Source organism: Syngnathus floridae, chromosome 19, assembly GCF_059516105.1.
Source record: "Syngnathus floridae isolate MCC-2025c chromosome 19, RoL_Sflo_1.0, whole genome shotgun sequence".
Taxonomy (NCBI): Eukaryota; Metazoa; Chordata; class Actinopteri; order Syngnathiformes; family Syngnathidae; genus Syngnathus; species Syngnathus floridae.
The window spans coordinates 7,828,677-7,848,845 of record NC_142431.1 but is presented as its reverse complement, the minus strand read 5'-3'; the positions used below and the strand labels follow the sequence as shown (position 1 = coordinate 7,848,845).

General features: G+C 45.1%; 1 protein-coding gene and 1 long non-coding RNA gene across 2 annotated transcripts in view; both read right to left on the bottom strand.

Moving 5' to 3' along the window:
- Positions 1-372: 372 nt before the first annotated feature.
- Positions 373-6,618, bottom strand: LOC148382025 (uncharacterized). Its single transcript, XM_088362670.1, has 4 exons — positions 6,577-6,618; positions 2,802-2,886; positions 2,282-2,736; positions 373-2,201 (listed from the first exon to the last, which is right to left on the bottom strand). Exons 1-4 carry the CDS (start codon positions 6,616-6,618, stop codon positions 1,989-1,991), a joined length of 795 nt encoding a protein of 264 aa, XP_088218796.1. The 3' UTR covers positions 373-1,988.
- A 5,710-nt stretch (positions 6,619-12,328) lies between these two features.
- The window catches only part of LOC148382024 (uncharacterized), a 30,987-nt gene continuing 23,146 nt past the window's right edge, over positions 12,329-20,169 (bottom strand). Inside the window, exon 3 of the long non-coding RNA XR_015854509.1 lies at positions 12,329-20,126. This is a non-coding gene — a long non-coding RNA (uncharacterized LOC148382024). The remainder of the gene's footprint in view (positions 20,127-20,169) is intronic.

Genomic DNA, 20,169 nt, shown 5'->3' with positions numbered 1-20,169 from the left:
CTGTCTCCTGTTGGTCAGGAAGCTGGTGATCCACTGACAGGTGGAGGCAGGCCCCGTGACCCGGATGAGCTTCTGTTGGAGGATGTCTTAAAGAATTATTTCCAATTTTAGGACCGTCCGTCTTAAATATAATCAATCTGTCTGTTTCCTCTGGGATAGTGCCAATAGCCTTTAAAACCGCTATTATCAAACCACTACTTAAGCGAGCAAATCTTGACCCGGACTGTCTCAGTAATTATAGGCCAGTTTCAAACCTCCCATTCATAGCAAAACTTCTCGAAAAAGTTGTAGCGCAGCAGCTTATTGATTACATGGTCGCTAATAATCGATATGACTCCTTTCAGTCTGGTTTTAGAGCTAATCATTCTACAGAGACAGCACTTGCTAAAGTGACTAATGATCTCCTCATAGCTATGGATTCAAATACGTCGTCTGTATTGTTACTACTCGATCTTAGTGCTGCCTTTGACACTGTAGACTTTGATATTTTATTAGGGCGTCTTAAAAGTTGTGTTGGTATCTCAGGGTCAGCACTCAGCTGGTTCAATTCCTATCTATCAGGCAGGACGCACCGAGTGGTCCATGGTAATACGTCCTCTGAGCTTTATAATGTTACGTGTGGTGTTCCACAGGGATCGGTACTCGGACCGATTTTATTTAATATTTATATGATTCCGCTTGGGGACATAATACGTAAATATAATATTAGCTTTCAATGCTACGCGGATGACACCCAATTATATATGCCGTTATCGATGACAGATCCACGGGACTGTTGTAATCTCGAGGCGTGCCTTGCGGAGATCAAGCAATGGATGTCTCTCAACTTCCTTCGTCTTAACCCAGATAAAACTGAGATGTTGATAATTGGTCCTACTCGTTATCAACACTTATTTAAGGAAACCACTATAACTATAGATAACCGGACTATCACTCAGAGTGATACGGTAACTAATCTCGGGGTAATGTTTGACCAAACGCTCTCCTTTCAAAAACACATTAAGAATATAACCAGGATTGCGTTTTTTCACCTTCGTAATATTGCTAAGATTCGTCCTATCCTCTCGACCGGGGATGCGGAAACCATTATACATGCGTTCGTTACGTCGCGCCTGGACTACTGTAATGTATTATTCTCTGGTCTTCCTAAGTCCAGTATCAAAAGTCTACAGTTAGTGCAAAATGCCGCTGCGAGGATGCTCTCACGGTCAAGAAAATTTGATCACATTACCCCAATATTAGCCAAATTACATTGGCTCCCGGTCCATTTAAGATGTGACTTCAAGGTTCTTCTACTAACCTATAAATCACTGCATGGCTTAGCGCCTTCATATCTCGTCGACCTAGTCGTTCCTTATGTTCCGTCTCGTAACCTTCGTTCGCAAAACGCTAGTCTTTTAGTTATACCGAGGGCCAAGAAAATGTCTGCAGGGTCTAGAGCATTCTCTATTCGGGCTCCAGAGCTTTGGAATGCCCTACCAATGGATATTAGAACTACTACCTCAGTAGAAACATTTAAGACACGTTTAAAGACACATTTCTATGAGATGGCCTTTAACTAACTTGTGATGGCCGATTTGGCCGGAGTTTGTTTTGTTCTCTCTGCCCACCCCCTCCCCTGGCTTAGGTGGCTCAAAAGCTGATCGCGGCTAGCTGGATTCTCGGGGACCAATTCAAGATGAAGGAACTGCAGCTCAACCCCCTTGAAGACACGGCCAGGACAACCGAGGGCACCTCCGACATCCATTTTTTCATTGATTTTCATATTATGTATTACTTGTGCACTCTCTGCATCCATTATAACCTGGTGATCCTGAAAAGGGGATCCTTCCATCTGTGGTCCCTTCTCAAGGTTTCTCATTTTCCCCTGCCAGGGGTTTTTTGAGTTTTTCCTTGCCCTTTTGGGAGCTTATGATCAGGGGATGCTTTGAGAATAATTGTCAATTTTTGGCTATGTGAAGCCCTTTGAGACTGTTTGTGATTTAGGGCTATACAAATAAACTTGACTTGACTTGACTTGACTTGTCAGGAGCGATGGTGTTGAACGCCGAGCTGAAGTCCACAAACAGGATCCTGGCGTATGTTCCTGGGGTGTCCAGGTGGTGCAGGATGTAGTGCAGTCCCATGTTGACCGCATCATCCACCGACCTGTTTGCCCGGTAGGCAAACTGGAGGGGGTCAAGCAGGGGGGCCGTGACATCCTTCAGGTGGTTCAGCAATAACCTCTCAAAAGAATTCATGACCACAGATCTCAGTGCGACAAGTCTATGGTCATTCATACCTGTGATGGCGGGCTTCTTGGCCACTGGAACGATGGTGGAGCTCTTGAAGCACGAGGGCACCTCACACAGCTCCAGGGAACGGTTGAAGATCCGTGCAAAGGTGGTGCCAGCTGCTCAGCACAAACTTTCAAGCAAGAAGGTGACACGCTGTCTGGGCCCGGTGCTTTCCTGATCTTTTGTCTCCGGAACATCTGGCACACTTCCTCCTCGCGGATCTGGAGTGCGGGCGCAGCCTCTGCATGAGAGAGAGTGGGTGACAACGATGATGGAGGTGTGGACAGAGCAGTTGTGGGGGGAGGTGAGTATGTAGATTGTGCTGCAGGAGGTCCCGTTGTGTGGGAGGATCGATCAAACCTGCAGTAGAACCTGTTTAGCTGGTTAGCAAGCCTTGGGCTCTCCACAGGACGGGGGGTTCCTTTCTGGAAGCCCGTGATGCTCTGCAGACCTTTCCACACTGTTGAGGGATCAGGATTGGCAGAGAGGTAGGCTCTCCCCGTAACACCTCCTGGCTTTCCTGACCTCTCGGTTCAGTGTGTTTCTGGTCTGCTTGAACAAGTCCTGGTCGCTGCTCCTGTAGGCCTCCTCCTTGACTTTGCACAGCCTCCTGAGGTTCGGTGTAAACCAAGGTTTCTCGTTGTTGTACGTGCAGAAGGTCTTAGTCTGCACACACAGATCCTCACAAAAACGGATGTATGATGTGACAGTGTCAGTGAGTTCATGCAGGTCTGAAGTTGCAGCTTCAAAAACTCCCCAATCGGTGCAGTCAAAGCAGGCTTGGAGGTCCTGCCTTGACTCCACTGTCTACTTCCTCACAGTCCTCACCACAGGCTTAGAAGTTTTTAGTTTCTGCCTGTAGGCCGGGATCAGATGAAGTAGACAGTGGTCCGAGAGTCCTAAAGCTGCACGAGCCACAGAGTGGTATGCATCCTTAATTACGGTGTAGCAGTGTCTGTGCCCCTCTGGTGGTACACGTTATGTGCTGTCTGTATCTGGGGAGTTTGTGTGCGAGGTTCGCCCTGTTAAGATCACCCAGAACAATGATTAGTGAATTTGGTAGAAGTTTCTCCATGTCTGTCACCTGGTCAGCCAGCATCTGCGTGGCTTCACTCGCACGTGCGTGTGGTGGAATGTAAATAGCCGCCATAACGATCGAGGAGAACTCCCGTGGTGAATAGAATGGCCGGCAGTTTATGAAAAGTGTTTCTCGGAGAGGGCTACAAAACTCTTTCAACACCGTGACATCAGTACAGCAACGTTCATTAATGTAGAAACAGAGACCACCTCCCTTTGATTTTCCAGAGAGCTCCGCGCTGCGATCTGCACGCGTTAGCCGAAACCCAGCTAACTCCCCTCTCTTGTCCCGATTCGTCCCCGGTTGCTTTATTATGTCTGTTACCATGGTTTCTGTTCACCTCGCCCCTCCCCTCCTGTGTCACCTCAATTAATGTAACCTGTCTCTTGTTACCTTTTTTGTATTTGAGTCCTGTCTGCCCCTCACTCCCCGTCGAATCATTGTTGTCGTCATGTCTTGATCTCTTCACGTCTGATGTCTTGTTGGTTCCTGTCGTTATCGAGTCTGTTTCTGTTTGCCATCCTTGTCAGTCAGTCTGCCATGTTGTTAGTTTGCTAGTTCCCGTCTGTTTCCCTTGATGCTTCATTCCACTTCCCTTTTCCCTCAATAAACCCTGGTCCAAGCTGCATTTGGTCGCCCTGCTCTACCCGATTCGTGACAGCTCTGATGTCTGGCTCTCTGTTTCTACTCTGAGTGTACTTCCTATGAATGCACACCTGACAGTTTGGGTTAGCTCAGGGGTGGGCAAACGTTTTGACTGGCGGGCGGAAATTGGTTCTAAATTTAGACTGAGGGGCTGAACCAAGAGCAGATGGATGTAGTGTTTGTGTGAAGTAATAGAAATGACATGTAAAGGTCATTGCATAAAAGGTTGATACTTTTAGTAGGTCGGAAAGCATGGATATTCAAAAAAACCTTTTTGAAAACAAATGCTTTTATTAACAGCATTAAAAAAATATTTCACCAAAAAACTACTGTCAGTGATTCTCATTGTGTGAAGGCGATGGCCTTAACACATATGTTATTCTGCATCATTGTCTATTATTATTATTATTATTATTATTATTATTATTATTATTATTATTATTATTATTGTGTGAAGGCGATGGCCTTCACACATATGTTATTCTACACCATTCTCTATTATTGTGTGAAGGCGATGGCCTTCACACATATGTTATTCTACTCCTTCACTTTATTATTGTGTGAAGGCGATGGCCTTCACACATATGTTATTCTACACCATTCTCTATTATTATTGTGTGAAGGCGATGGCCTTCACACATATGTTATTCTACACCATTCTCTATTATTATTAGTGTGAAGGTGAAGACCTCCACACTATTGTTATTGCTGTCCTTTATTAGTGTGAAGGTGAAGACCTTCACACTATTGTTATTGCTGTCCTTTATTATTAGTGTGAAGGTGAAGACCTTCACACTATTGTTATTGCTGTCCTTTATCATTATTATTATTATTAGTGTGAAGGTGAAGACCTTCACACTATTGTTATTGCTGTCCTTTATTATTAGTGTGAAGGTGAAGACCTATTAGTGTGATTTTCACAAAATTTAATTTTTCACTTCTAATTTCTACATTTTTCCACCGATTCAACTCGTTCCAACTTTCAACTGTTCATCTTTTGCCTACCTATTCCACACCTTCCCACTTACCAAAATTTCCAAACTTTCAATTTTGAAATTCACACCAAATTTTCCAAAAATTTAGTTTTTCCCTTCTAATTTCTACATTTTTCAACCGATTCAACCCATTCCAACTTTATTCACTTTGTTCACCTTATGCTTACCATATTCACCGCCTTCACCCTCACTTCCATTATGCTTTCACAATTCAACCCTTGACCCCCACTTCCAGAGTGGCGGCCATCTTGGATTGACCCTGAAGTGCCCCAATGAACCCGGAATGAACTGGAAGTGCCCCAAATCAAACCGGAATTGACCCCAAATGAACCGGAAGTGACCTCAGGTAAACCGGAAGTGACCCCAAATCAAACCGGAAGTGACCTTTTTAAACCAGAAGTGACCTTTTTAAACCAGAAGTGACCAAAAATAAACCGGAAGTGACCTCGGCTAGACCGGAAGTGCCTCTAATCAAACCGGAAGTGACCCAAATAGACCGGAAGTGACCCAAATCACCCCGGAAGTGACCTTATTTCAACATTAACTGCCCTAAATAGCTACATTAGGCGCTAAGTTTTGCATTTTTTGTCCGATTGAAGCCGTTTCAACATTTTAACCCCAAAAGTGAACCTCCTGAAGCTGTTTTTTTTCATTTTGTTCCAAATTTCAAAATATTTTGGCGCAATTGCTTTTTCTTTTAATTCCGATTCATTCTCTATGGGGATTAAACATTTGCTCTCACTTCTACATTTTTTAACCGATTCAACCCGTTCCAACATTCAACTGTTCATCTTTTGCCTGCCTATTCCACAACTTTCCACTTACCAAAAATTCTCTACAATTTCGTTTTTCTACTCTTTTTTCCACATTTTTCAACCGATTCAACCCATTCCAACTTTATTCACTCTGTTTACCTTATTCACCTCCTTCACCCCCACTTCCAGTGTGGCGGCCATTTTGGATTGACCCTGAAGTGCCCCCAATGAACCCAGAATGAACCGGAAGTGCCCCATATCAAACCGGAAGTAAGCTTAGGTAAACAGGAAGTGACCTTAGGTAAACCGGAAGTGACCTTTTTAAACCGGAAGTGACCCCAAATAAACCGGAAGTGACCTCAGCTAGACCGGAAGTGCCTCTAATCAAACCGGAAGTGACCCAAATAGACCGGAAGTGACCCAGATCACCCCGGAAGTGACCTTATTTCAACATTAACTGCCCTAAATAGCTACATTAGTCGCAAACCTTTGGATTTTTTGTCCTATTGAACCCGTTTCAACATTTTAACCCCAAAAGTGAACCTCCTGAAGCTGTTTTTTTTCGTTTTGTTCCAAATTTCAAAATATTTTGGCGCAATTGCTTTTTCTTTTAATTCCGATTCATTCTCTATGGGGATTAAACATTTGCTCTCACTTCTGCATTTTGTAACCGATTCAACCCGTTCCAACATTCCATTGTTCATCTTTTCCCTGCCTATTCCACAACTTTTCACTTACCAAAAATTCTCTACAATTTCGTTTTTCTACTCTTTTTTCCACATTTTTCAACCGATTCAACCCATTCCAACTTTATTCACTCTGTTTACCTTATTCACCTCCTTCACTCCCACTTCCAGTGTGGCGGCCATCTTGGATTGACCCTGAAGTGCCCCCAATGAACCCAGAATGAACCGGAAGTGCCCCATATCAAACCGGAAGTAACCTTCGGTAAACAGGAAGTGATCTTAGGTAAACCGGAAGTGACCCCAGATCAAACAGGAAATGACCTTTTTAAACTGGGAGTGACCTTTTAAACCGGAAGTGACCCCAAATAAACCGGAGGTGACCTCAGCTGGACCGGAAGTGCCTCTAATCAAACCGGAAGTGACCCAAATCAAACCGGAAGTGACCTTATTTCAACATTAAGTGCCCTAAATAGCTAAATTTTAGCTAACTTTTGCAATTTTTGTCCGATTAAACCCGTTTCAACATTTCAACCCCAAAAGTGAACGTCCTCATCACGAGATGAGCGCTTACATTTTTCTCGTTCTGAAAATTTTCAGATTTTGCAAAATTCGCAAATTTACGACAAATTTTCCCCCATTCATTCTTAATGCAAGACTCGACATTTCACATTTACGTCATTCCACTTTTAAATTTACATCATTCAGCACATTCAAACCACATTCGGAATGATTCTCAACATTCCCAAAATTGCCAAATTAAAAAAATTCACATTTTCACGTTTAAAATTTCGACAAAATTTCACGAAATTTTGTTTTTCACCTTGAATTCCTACATTTTTCAACTGATTCAACCCATTCCAACTTTCAACTGTTCATCGTTTGCCTACCTATTCCACAACTTCTCACCTACCAAATATTCCAAACTTTCAAATTTGAAATTCAACCAAATTCTCCAAAATTTCGTTTTTCTACTCTAATTTCTACATTGTTCAACCGATTTAACCCATTCCAACTTTCAACTTTTTATCTTTTTCCTACCTATTCCACAACTTCCCACTCACCAAAAATTCCAAATTTGAAATTCAACAAATTGTCCAACATTTTGTTTTTCTACTCTAATTTCTACATTGTTCAACCAATTCAGCCCATTCCAACTTTCAACTGTTCATCTTTTGCCTACCTATTCCACAACTTCCCACTTACCAAAAATTCCAAATTTGAAATTCAACCAAATTCTCCAAAATTTCGATTTCTACTGTAATTTCTACATTTTTCAACTGATTCAACCCATTCCAACTTTCAAGTATTCATCTTTTGCCTACCTATTCCACAACTTCCCCTTACAAAAAATTTCAAATATTCAAATTTGAAATTCAACCAAATTCTCCAAAAATGTGTTTTTCTTCTCTAATTTCTACATTTTTCAACCGATTCAACCCATTTCAACTTTCAACTCTTCATCTTTTTCCTACCTATTCCCCAAATTCCCACTTAGCATAAATTCCACATTTTCAGATTTAAATACCACCAAATTCTCCAAAATTCCGAAATTCCACCAAATTCTCCGAAACTCCGTTTTTCACCTCTGTTTTCTACATTTCTCAAGTAGTTCAACTCATTTCAACATCATTCGTCATCATTCCCCAAGAAGTTATTCAAAGTCTTCGCCTTCGCACGCATTTTCTCCAGAAATTGCATTTTCTAGTTATATACGACACTGTTATCATGAATAATAATTTCCATCACTTCAGCGCCTGCAGGTCAGATTTTTGAAATATGTTTATCTAATGAGGCGAAATCACATCAAACGGCAAACATTCGAACCAAATATCCTCTTGAAGAATCTGTGAAAGAATACCTCTAAATAAACAGCGATGAGAACGGCAAATGAAAAAAAACTGAAAGGTTGCCGGGGTTTGGGGGCCGCATGCCCCACTGGGGGGCCTGTGCCCCCCCACTTGCCGCAGGGGGCCAGGGGCCACAGGCCCCCCCCAATGACGGCCGCAGTGGGCCAGGGGCCACAGGCCCCCATTGGAGGCTGCAAGGGCTACAGGCCCCCATTGGGGGCTGCAGGGGCCACAGGCCCCCATTGGGGGCTGCAGGGGCCACAGGCCCCTACTGGGGGCCAAAGGGCCCACAGGCCCCCATTGGGGGCCGCAGGGAGCCAGGGGCAACGCCCCGGAGGGGGCTCATGTCAGGGTCCGGGGTGGCTTACTTCTTTTGTCCACAGGGAACAACCGTGAGCAGAGTGGCAGAGTGCAGAGGGCCCAGGTGCAGCTCATCAGGCTCGTTAAAGTAGAGCTCTTAAGGAGCATGCTGTTAACTGCTCGTCGCCTGAGTGTCCCTTCAGTGTGATCACCTCCACGGTTGTGCCTCTAGCTCCCTGATCTCACTCATAGCTCTCTTCCTGCTCATCAACGCCACGTTCTTCTGTTCCTCCAGTCTGCAGTAAGATCTCCGCCACAGCCACGTTCATTCTCTGACCAAGTCTTGTGTATCCTGCTCGTAGGTTCCCTCCACCAATCACCGCCAAGATCCACCCCGATCCACTCCTCACGCTCCGCAACTGCTGCCCCGCTCCGTGCTCCTGGCTCCAATCATCCCGCTCTATCTCCACCGCAGCTCCTCCAGTAAATACTCCTCACTCATTCTGGACGTCTGAGTTGGTGTTTCTGCATGTGGGTCAAATCAATTGTGAAAGCGATGACAGAACACTCAGGCCGATCAGACCCAGCAGAGCCACTCAGACGCGCCCTAGCAGAACAGCAACGCCAACTCCAATCCCATGAGTCCACTCTCCAAGCCCTCCTGGAGCAGCAGCAGCGAACCAACGAGCAACTGGAACATGTGACCAGATTGCTTCAAAACACTCAGGTCAGAGAAACCCCCTTGCCGCCAGCTGGCGCCTCGAGCTCCTCAATATCGCCGCCGAGTCTGCACTTTGGCGAGGTTTGTTCCCCTCATCCGGAGAAGTTCTCAGGAGAAGGTGGTAATTGTGGAGGTTTCCTCCTGCAATGTTCGCTACTTTTTAATCGGTCTCCCCAGTCTTTTTCCCACGACAGAGCTAAGAGCTCGTTTATTTAGGGACTCCTCACGGGCAAGGTGCTATGTTGGGCAGAAGCCCGATTTCCGACTGCAGGCATTTTGGCTGTTCTTATGATGAGTTTTTATAGGAATTTAAGCAGACCTTTTCGACCAAGACCGATCAGACCGGTGTGTCTCGCTGGTTGTGGGGGCTTAGGCAAGGGAACAACACCGTGTCACATTTCTCTATTGAGTTTTGTACGTTAGCAGCTGCGTCTGGGTGGGGCCCTGTAGCCTTGAAAACGTTTTTTTTCAAGCCTTAAATGAGTCCTTAAAGGACGAACTGACAGTCCTGGAAGAACCAGGGACTTTGGACGACCTGATTTCCCTGGACATTAGGTTGGACAATCGAATTAGGGAGAGACGGAGAAGCTCCTGATGGGAGCGGACGGAGGAGAGATCACAATTTTTTCTAACCAGGCCCAGTCCGCTCAGGCAATCGCCTAGCCAGTCCTCTTCAGAACCTGAGGCCATGCAGATTGGCCGGGCCCGACTCTCCCCGGAGGAGCTGCAGCAGCACCGCAAGTCCCGACAGTGTCTGTACTGCGGCTCTCCGGATCATTTCATTGCCTACTGTCCAGTTCGGCCAAAAGAGCGGGTCCGACAGTCTTGAGGGGAGGACCACCGGACCAGCCAACAAGTGTTAAGTCTCCTCGCTTCTCTCTACCCGCCATGATGTCTGTGCACAACCATCACAACAAGCTATCCGCGCTGGTCGACTCTGGGTGCGAGAGAAACTTGATCGACCAGGAATTCGTCTCCCGAGCCAAAGTCGAGACAGAGCCTCTGCCTACGCCTCTCGCTGTCTCTGCCCTGGATGGGAGAGGGCTCTCTAGCATAACCCAACACACCAAACCCGTGGAGCTAATCATCTCTGGCAACCATCGTGAAATCATTTCCTTTTATGTCTTCCCCGTAAGACAGTCAGCCCTTGTACTTGGTTTCCCCTGGCTCCAGAGACACAACCCTCAGATCAACTGGTCAGAATGCCATATCGAGTCCTGGTCCACGACGTGCTTGTCCTCTTGTCTTCAGTCTGCCGTGCCATGTCGCCCGCCCCTAGTAGCACCCGAGGAACCTGGTCCGATGGATCTTTCACAAGTGCCCAGAGAATACTATGACCTAAGACAGGTTTTCAACAAGCGCAAGGCTTCATCCTTACCGCCACATCGCCCCTATGATTGTGCCATAGAGCTTCTTCCCGGAGCCCCGCTACCGTCTAGTAGGCTCTACAATATCTCATGCACCGAGAGACAAGCTATGGAGACTTACATTAATGAATCACTGGCCGCTGGCATCATTCGCCCATCCTCCTCACCCCTGGGGGCACGTTTCTTCTTTGTGGGCAAGAAGGATTGACTACCGTAGCCTCAACCTCATCACCGTCAAGAACAGGTATCCTCTCCCCCCCTCTCATCAGCATTCAAACTAGTCCAGGACTCCACCATCTTCACCAAGCTCGACCTAATGCATATCATCTAGTCAGGATCCGTCAGGGAGATGAGTGGAAGACCGCTTTCAAGACCCCGCTAGGCCACTTCGAGTACGTTGTCATGCCCTTTGGACTTTGCAACGCCTGTTAGAGATTTGCTCACTCCAACTTATTTTGCAAGAACCACACGGGAGACAAGCAAGTCCTTTTGGACACCTGCAGGTGGAGAGTTCACTCGTTCAAGGAATGAAGTCTGAACCCTCGTTCCTGCGATGGGATATTTATTAAGAGAAACAGAGTGGGGGTTTGGGTAAACTGGCTAAAGCCCTTGTCCTCTAGTCTAAACATGTCAGGGGATGTTTTACGACCTTGTGATAAGGAGGACAAGGTAAGGTATTTATTACCTGTTGCATTCCAACATAATCCTATGATAAAGATAACCTGGAAAACGCTAACATCTCCCTCCTGTTTTATCATATGATTATGCTACCCCAAATAACAAAGACAAGTAAGAAAAAAAAACACATATATATACATAAAGAAGAAAGAAGAATAGGAAAAATAAAAAAACAACAATGATAGCAACACTTTCCAGTGAAGATGAGGCATCACCTTAATACCCCAGATCAAACTTATTGTGTAAGCGAAAAACCTGCTGGCCAGATGTTATTAGCAGGAAAATTCTTACACGGTCCCTTTGGCCTAGGCGACCAGAATGCTATCAATAAAAAAGAAAAAGAAAAACACAGAAACAGTACATCATTGTATCCATCACGCGCGAAGCATATTTGATGGTCAAATCAACAAGTTTCCGTAACACATGCTCAACAGAACAGCATCTACGCAATCCACGTCTCATTATCATTATCACATCTGTCACGTCTAAGAAGTTGTATATGTGCTCGTGTTTTCGTCAGCTGATGATGTTGTAGTCTGTAGGTGTGTTCCGTCACACACACTGGCGCACACGCTCGTGTCCAGTGGGCAGGCAGCATCGGACAACTCTTGTGACCACAAAACCACGATCCGTACTGAACAGGCACGTACACTCATAGGATGCAGGTGAGGCAGTGCCTCTGAACTTCTGGATGAAGTAGGTCCCGTCCGATGGTGCAGCCATGTTGGTAGTAGAGCCCTTACACCTTGAAAACGGCTCTCATCCTGGCACACAGCGGTGATGTCCAAAGCTCCCATCCAGTTTCCTCCTGGAGAGCAGTCGTCGTTAATGCATTTGTGGGTGCTGCAACCTTGGATGCAACATGTGTAGTCAGCAAGACTTGGAATGGTCCCTCCCGTCGTGGCTGGCCCAGTTCCTTCTTTTGATGACCTCGATGTAGACCCAGTCTCCTGGATTGATGGGGTTGTCGACCTGTGAGGAGGAAAGATCAAGCGGCAGTAAATTTCTCTTTGACACAGTTTGAGCGTCCTGATCATATAATCTGCCAAGGACTGCTCTTTATCTGTTGCTTGCAACTCTCGTAGTCAATTGTAGTGCCCATTTAACTGGTAAATAGGAGTGTTTGCGGGAAGAGTTTGAACACCTCCTAATGATTCCCTTTAACCAAAAACTATTTATGACAGGGGCGTTCCCATTTATTGCTTCCTGGTTTGAAAGAGATTGTCTTACCCATGCCTTCTTTCTCCTCACAAGCTCACACCCACACAGAACACACAGACAAATAGATTCTAATCCATCTCTCATGTTGCTTCTTTTGATAGAATCTCCTATTGGTAACTGTATAGCAGACGTTTGAGCATATAATCCCATACTCTGCTCTATCGCTTCTACTTTTTCCTGTCGGTGCAGTCGTATGTGGCCCCTATTGCAGTCCTTGTCTTGTTAACTGTCGCCGTGTGACTCCTATGCATGATTGTGTGAATGTCAAAAATTGAACGTACCTAACTTTCTGACCATCCAACCTCCACTGTGGTACAAAAAACCTTACTATTGTATTGAATAGGTACATTGAGCAACCTAGCTCCCCCCTGACTGCCAAATGTCCTGTTCTAAAATTTATATAACTCGACCTCTACGTCTTAAGCTTGATGAGCCAAAACACCAGATCTTGCTCTTGTTTCCTACCGTTTTAGCCTATTTGTTTTATCCAAATCCGTTCAATCTCTGATTATAATGCTTTTCTCTGGAGCCCTACGTATTTTTCAAATTTTTATTTATTTGTTTATCAAATCTCCTCAGTTCTGTCAAACTCAGTGCACAATGAATCTCCCTTCCACTTTGAACGAAGCTTCACCAAATTTGGTAACGCCGTACCAAGGAGTGCGATTTGGTTGTCGGACACTCCAAGTCCATATCTTTTTGCCGCACGTCACCCTCTCAAGTTGGTGTTCTTTTGTTGTTGCTTCAGAGCGACCCCATCCATCATTCTTGAATGAGTCCATTGTTCAAATGAGTCAATTTTCATCATTGTGAGTTCCTCCGCTTTTCACTGTCTTTTCTCGTCCCCGAGGATGTTGTCTGTCCTCCGGAGTGTACTTGTCCCCCTCCAAGCACAGGAGTCTTTTCTTGTCCTTTGCCAAAGGTCAAAGGTGCTTCAGAGCCAGGCACCATTTTGTAGTTGTTCACGGCTGCAGGCGAAGACTCGGATTGGCTTTCAGGGACCCTGACACTGAGAATGACAGGCTGGGACGTCAAACTTGTAAGACTATCTCCAAATGTAGCTGCTTCCATCAGTTTGCTGGTAACGTTTGTTTACCAAACTTCAAATTCTTCTAATAACAGCGGTCTCGTTTTTATATCGTAAATCCTGCAACTCATCCTATTTTTTTTTTTTTTTTAGCTACATTTTATCTATAGTTCCAATTTAATCGGACAGTATGTTGTCTTCAGTATCATTATTGAAAATCAACTCATTGAGGTCTGCTTTCCACATCAAGCCCTGATCTGTATGTCTTGACCTCTCACATGTTATTGTCATGCTTGCTCAAAAATGTGACTTAGAGTATGGTGCTGTGAATTCTCAATCTCCCCAATGAAATTGGATCCCACCTCGTAGTTCTTATCGTTCTCATGTTCCTGTTAGCCTGCAATTGTCCAAATCAAAAATGTTTTCTTTTAACTGTCTTTCTTTTGAACCTCTAAATCTCTCGTGTTGCTAACCTATCTACACCAGAACAAAAAAAAAAAAATTACCACAGTATAACACCAAATGTATTCGAAAATTCATTGTCATAAAGTGTTGTATTCTTACTATCTTCCACTATCTGTCCTACTCACTCCCCCCTTTTGAGGCTTGGCAACGCCCATGCCTCACACCTTGACAAACTTTTTGGGAGAATGCGTTCTTTACGACATACGATCATACCATCATCATTTAATTTGACTTTCTTTCCAAAACGCTTCTCAATTTCTCAGTTCACACATCTTCTACATGTGTTACTGATTCTCCAGTTTTTTCTCTAGTTAATTATCAATCCAAAAGCTACGTGTTTCTTTCTAACATTCAACCTGCTCAAAATCACTCTTTCATCAAAGTCGCTCTACTAATTTTCTATAGTAGTCGCCAACGACTTCAACCATTCAACCTCTCATTCAGGCAATCATTCATCAATGCTCATCATATGCATCTCACACAGTCTCCAAAAAGGAGTCATACTATCACATTGGTCCCAATTCATCCAAGCTCACCACACAGCATTCATATATCATTTTCAACTCAGGTTTCCTGGTAGAACAATCCACCAGTCCAAAAAAACTTAACTAAAACAAACAACTGGCAAATTAATCTGAATTTTTGCTTTGTTTTGTTTTTAAATTTGAAGAACTCAATCTCTCAGATTTAGCTTGCATTTAGAATTTTGTATAATCTTATAACACAACCAATCAATTATTCCTATCAAATGTAGCATTGCAAAATCTTAAATTCACAATTTAGCTTCTTCCAATTCCTGAAAGCATGTTCTGTCGTTTTTTTTTTTTTTTTTCCTTCATCGAATTTCTCATGTGAGCTCGACACTTAACATGCACTAGTGTGGATTAGTTTCTGCTCGCAAACAGACTTCTCTCTTTTCTTCTCATTTTTATCTGCCAAAATTGTTTCTGTTCTGCGGTGTAAATTGAATAGACAACAGTCTAGCAAATTTCTTTATACTAAAAGTTTAGCCAATCTTCATCAAATTGGGACTTTAACTTTAACTTTAACACATACGCACACACATGCACAGCTCTCGCGTGCAGAAGGTAGGTCTCAGCAACAATGATTCGTCACAGGCTGGCCATTTCCTGTGGTCGATCATGAGCTGGTCCCTCCCATGCACACGAGGACAGCACATTCTAATTTTATTTATTTATCTTCTAGAAGCAAGTTGCATTTCTTTACCACTTGATTTGCATATTTTAACTTTAGTGTAACACAAATTGAGCTCTAGTCATTTGTAATTTGGGCATACAAACAGCATTGTCATACTTCTTGGATGGACAAGACTTCTAATAATCTAAAAAAATTCTAATAATCTGACAATGACATGTTTTGCTGTCATATGGGCATCTATTCTTTCTTTCTCTGTATGAGCATAAGCGGTCAAAGAGGAGGAAGCTTGTCATGCTAAAAATTTGGCTTTTCCTCTGCCCCTTTGGGAACTTTGGTAGAAGATTGTTGTATCTTCATTTAGATCATTATCATCATCTAGATGAAATACATCAAAACTTCTGCCTTTCTCAATCCCTTTGTCAGCGTCTCTGGGCCACTGCATGTTTTTTGTAAACCAAGCAGTGTCCGCTTCCACCAAGTGTTTTCTCACCCAACTGCCCAAGTCAGGGGGGAAACCAGTGAGGAGCGGAATTTTAAGATGTTGCTGATAAGCACTCTCATCTGCATCATTGAATGGGATGCCACTATGTACCCAGAATTCTTTTTCAAATCTCAATTGAATGGCGGCTTCATCACTTTTCAACTTTCTATTTTTTGTCTTTTGGATTTGTTCTCTTCTTTCTTGTGAAGCTTTCAACCACATTTTAGCACAATCCAATTCTCTCTCTTTTCTTTTCTTTTTCAGCCCATTTTTCTTTTTATTCACACTCTCTTCTAAAACATCAACTACTATCTTCCATACTTCAACTCTCAACTTCCCTTCTACTCCATACTTTTTCTTCCACTTCGGCATATATTGCATACAATTAAGAAATCTACTCGCCATGTACTTCTCATCTCCGTCAAGAGGTAGAGATTTACCGTTTTTATTTCCCATCTTAATTCTAGTAGTTTAAGGTTTTACAATTTTTTTTTCGAAATTTTTTTCTTTGAGGATCCTCAATGCAGGTTTAAATTGACCTTTCAACAGATTACTAGCCTGTTTTATTGCCGTGGATCAACGCTAGAACTGCTTTTTAGTCAATTTATCCTACCAGTCACACACTCAATCACACTAACTCCAGCGCTTTTTTTAGGCCTCATGGCTCGGACAAACCAAAGCCGTATCCCATAGCTCGGACAAACCAAAGCCGTATCTCATAGCTCGGACAAACCAAAGCCGTATCTCATAGCTCGGATAAACCAAAGCCGTATCTCATAGCTCGGATAAACCAAAGCCGTATCTCATAGCTCGGACAAACCAAAGCCGTATCTCATAGCTCGGACAAACCAAAGCCGTATCTCTCGTGCACACAACTTAAGGCCTTTAACTTACTTGTTCCCTTGGTTCGTTGCACTGCCGGGTCCCGTCAATCCACCTCTGTCAGACGAAGGCAGACCTAAGATGCTGGCCCAGCGAAGAATTCTCTTCCCAGGACTTTCTTCTCCAGGTCCTCCTAATGGACGCTGGCTTGTCGACAATGCAGCACGTCCTCCTTCGTCAGCCAGATAGCGGGTATGAGGGATCCCGGGTTTCGGCACCAAAATGTTAGAGATTTGCTCACTCCAACTTATTTTGCAAGAACCACACGGGAGACAAGCAAGTCCTTTTGGACACCTGCAGGTGGAGAGTTCACTCGTTCAAGGAATGAAGTCTGAACCCTCGTTCCTGCGATGGGATATTTATTAAGAGAAACAGAGTGGGGGTTTGGGTAAACTGGCTAAAGCCCTTGTCCTCTAGTCTAAACATGTCAGGGGATGTTTTACGACCTTGTGATAAGGAGGACAAGGTAAGGTATTTATTACCTGTTGCATTCCAACATAATCCTATGATAAAGATAACCTGGAAAACCCTAACAACGCCCCCGCAGTTTTTCAAGCCCTAGTCAACGATGTCCTTCGGGACTTCCTCAACATATTCTTCTTTGTCTACCTTGATGATATCCTCATCTATTCATGGAACCTCTCCAAACATTGCCATCATGTCCGCCTGGTGCTGCAGCGTCTCCTGGAAAATCGCTTATTTGTCAAGGCTGAGAAGTGCGAGTTTCACAAACAATCCGTCACATTTTTGGGATTCATTCTCGAGGGAGGTCAAGTTCGGCCTGACCCCGACAAGATCAAGGCCGTCCTGGACTAGCCTGTTCCTGAGAACCGCAACCAGGTCCAACGCTTCCTTGGGTTTGCCAACTTTTACCGCCGATTCATCCGCAACTACAGTCAGACAGTTGCACCCCTAGCAGCCTTGACCTCTACCAAGACAACATTCACCTGGACTCAAGAAGCCAACACCGCTCATCAGTTCATCACTTTAAAGGAGAAGTTCTCACAGGTACCAATTCTCATTCATCCAGATCCCTACAACCAATTTACCCTGGAGGTCGACGCTTCCGACAAAGGAGTAGGGGCTATCTTGTCACAGCACTTGGACTCTGATGGGAAGCTTCACCCCTGTGCCTTTTTCTCCCGACGTCTGTCACCCGTAGAGAGGAATTATGATGTCGGTGACCAGGAATTTTTGGCCATTAAGTTGGCGCTTGAGGAGTGGCGTCACTGGCTGGAGGGGACTGAGCAACCCGTGCTGGTCTGGACCGACCACAAGAATCTGTCGTATCTACAGTCTGCCAAACGCTTGAATCCTCGAGAGTCTCGCTGGTCCTTGTTTTTCTCTTGTTTTCATTTGTCCATTTCTTATCGCCCAGGCTCCCAGAACACGAAGCCAGACGCCTTGTCCCGCCAATTCGCTCCCGCCAAGTCAGTGGAGGAACCAGCTTCCATCCTTCCCCCCCCAGTCGCACCGTAGGCTCCCTCTCCTGGGATATCGAGGGGCTCTTTGCTCAGGCTCAGCTATGGGAACCTGATCCAGGCGCGGGGCCACGGGGAAGGACCTACGTCCCTTCCTCAGTCCGTCCTCGCCTCATTCACTGGTTTCATTCGGCCAAGTTCTCAGCCCATCCTGGGACCAGTCGCACCCATCTCGTTGATCACCAGACGCTTCTGGTGGCCATCCGTCTACAAGGACGTCAGGGAATACGTTCTCGCCTGTCCCATCTGCGCTCGCAACAAGTCCTCCCATAGACCCTCTGCTGGTCTTCTACAGCCTCTCGCCATACCCAACCGCCCCTGGTCCCATTATTGCATTAGATTTTGTGACAGGCCTGTCCGTCTCACAGGGAATGACGACCATACTCACCATCGTCAACCGCTTTTCCAAGTCATGTCATCTTGTACCACTCAGAAAGCTCCCTTCTGCGTTCCAAACAGCTCAGCTTCTCGTCAAACACGTATTCCGTCTCCATGGTATCCTGCAGGAGATCCTGTCCGATCGAGGTCCCCAGTTCATATCCCAGGTGGGGAAACAGTTCTGTTCAGCCCTCGATGCTAAGGTCTCCCTGACATCGGGCTACCATCCCCAGACGAACGGGCAGACCAAGCGCTTGAACCAGGAGCTTGAGGCCGCGCTCAGATGTCTCTGCTCCGATAACCCGTTTGAGTGCAACCAGTTTCTCCCCTGGGCAGAGTATGCCCACAATTCTCATGTCTCCTCTGCCACAGGACTCTCCCCGTTCAAGATTTCATTAGGTTATCAACCGCCGCGGTTTCCAGCTGATGAGAAGGAGAGCAGTCACTTCTGTTCGCCACCATATACGACACTGCAAGAACGTTTGGTCCAACGCCGTCAAGGCCCTTCACTGGTCCATTGAACAGAACCGCAAGTATGCCGACCGACAACGCACGCCTGCCCCACTTTATTCCTCAGGTCAGAAGGTCTGGCTTTCCTCTCGAGCATTGCTTTAAGAGCGTCTTTGTGTTTCGAGTTGTAAGATGACGCTGCTCTCGAGCCATGCCCATCTGAAGCAGTTCCTGATCCCGTTCGACTTGTCTATTCCCCTTGCACGATCCTCGCCTTTTTTCTCTAAAACTTTCGCCATGTTGGCTAAAACTTTTGCTAATTAGGCAAATGAGGAGGCAAATGATGTGACGAAAGTAGCACCAAAATGCTGCCGAAAATAAGGCGGCAAGTGCATCATGGTCTGGAGTAAAAATTTGTTGTCGTAATTCTTAGGATAGAGCCGAGGTGTCGGTCCGTTAACCTAGATCTGTGACGGGCTTTGTTGACGTTCATGTGGCTGAACATCTGCTCACACGTAGGTCGAGCCAAATTGTCCACTCTTTTTTCAAACACTCGGCACGTCCACCTTTCTTTTCCTCGGGCCACTCATTTTAATGGAAGGATTCAAGGGGAAGGTTTGTGGGTGGCATTAGCATAAAACTTTATCTGAAAGCTCAGCGCGCGAATTACGAGAATGCTGACGTCACAGCCCACACTCGAAATTCGGCACTGATGGAAATAGAGTGCAGAGTGTGCCAGGTCCGTACTACTTAGTACGTACACGCACTTGTTAGTGTGCACCAAGATTTCTGACACGGCTTCCGGGAGTAAATGCGCGGGCGGGCGCTTTCCATCTATTGGGGAAACATAGTAATTGCAGGGAAAATGACCCAAAAAAAGTTTAATAATACAATTTATTCAGGTTTGGCGGGCCAGATTAAACGGCCCCGTGGGCCGGATGTGGCCCGTGGGCTGTAGTTTGCCCATGTCTGCGTTAGCTCTTTCAACAGAACCACTGATTTTCATCCCTTCAACAACGTTAGGCAGTTTTGCCACATCATCATAGACAGTGACCTAATATTTCATGCCATGTTTGAATATCATAACATGCATGACAATCATTAGTCTCACCATTGTACATGTCCAGGTAGTACAACCTGTTGTACTCATGTATGTTGAAGCTGGTGCCGTCCTTGTGAATGAGCTGGTCGCCACCAGCTACAAAGTTCACCTTGGCACCATTTGACGTTGCAGTCTTCACAGAAAAAATATCCTGTGGGTAGGATGTAATATGTAGC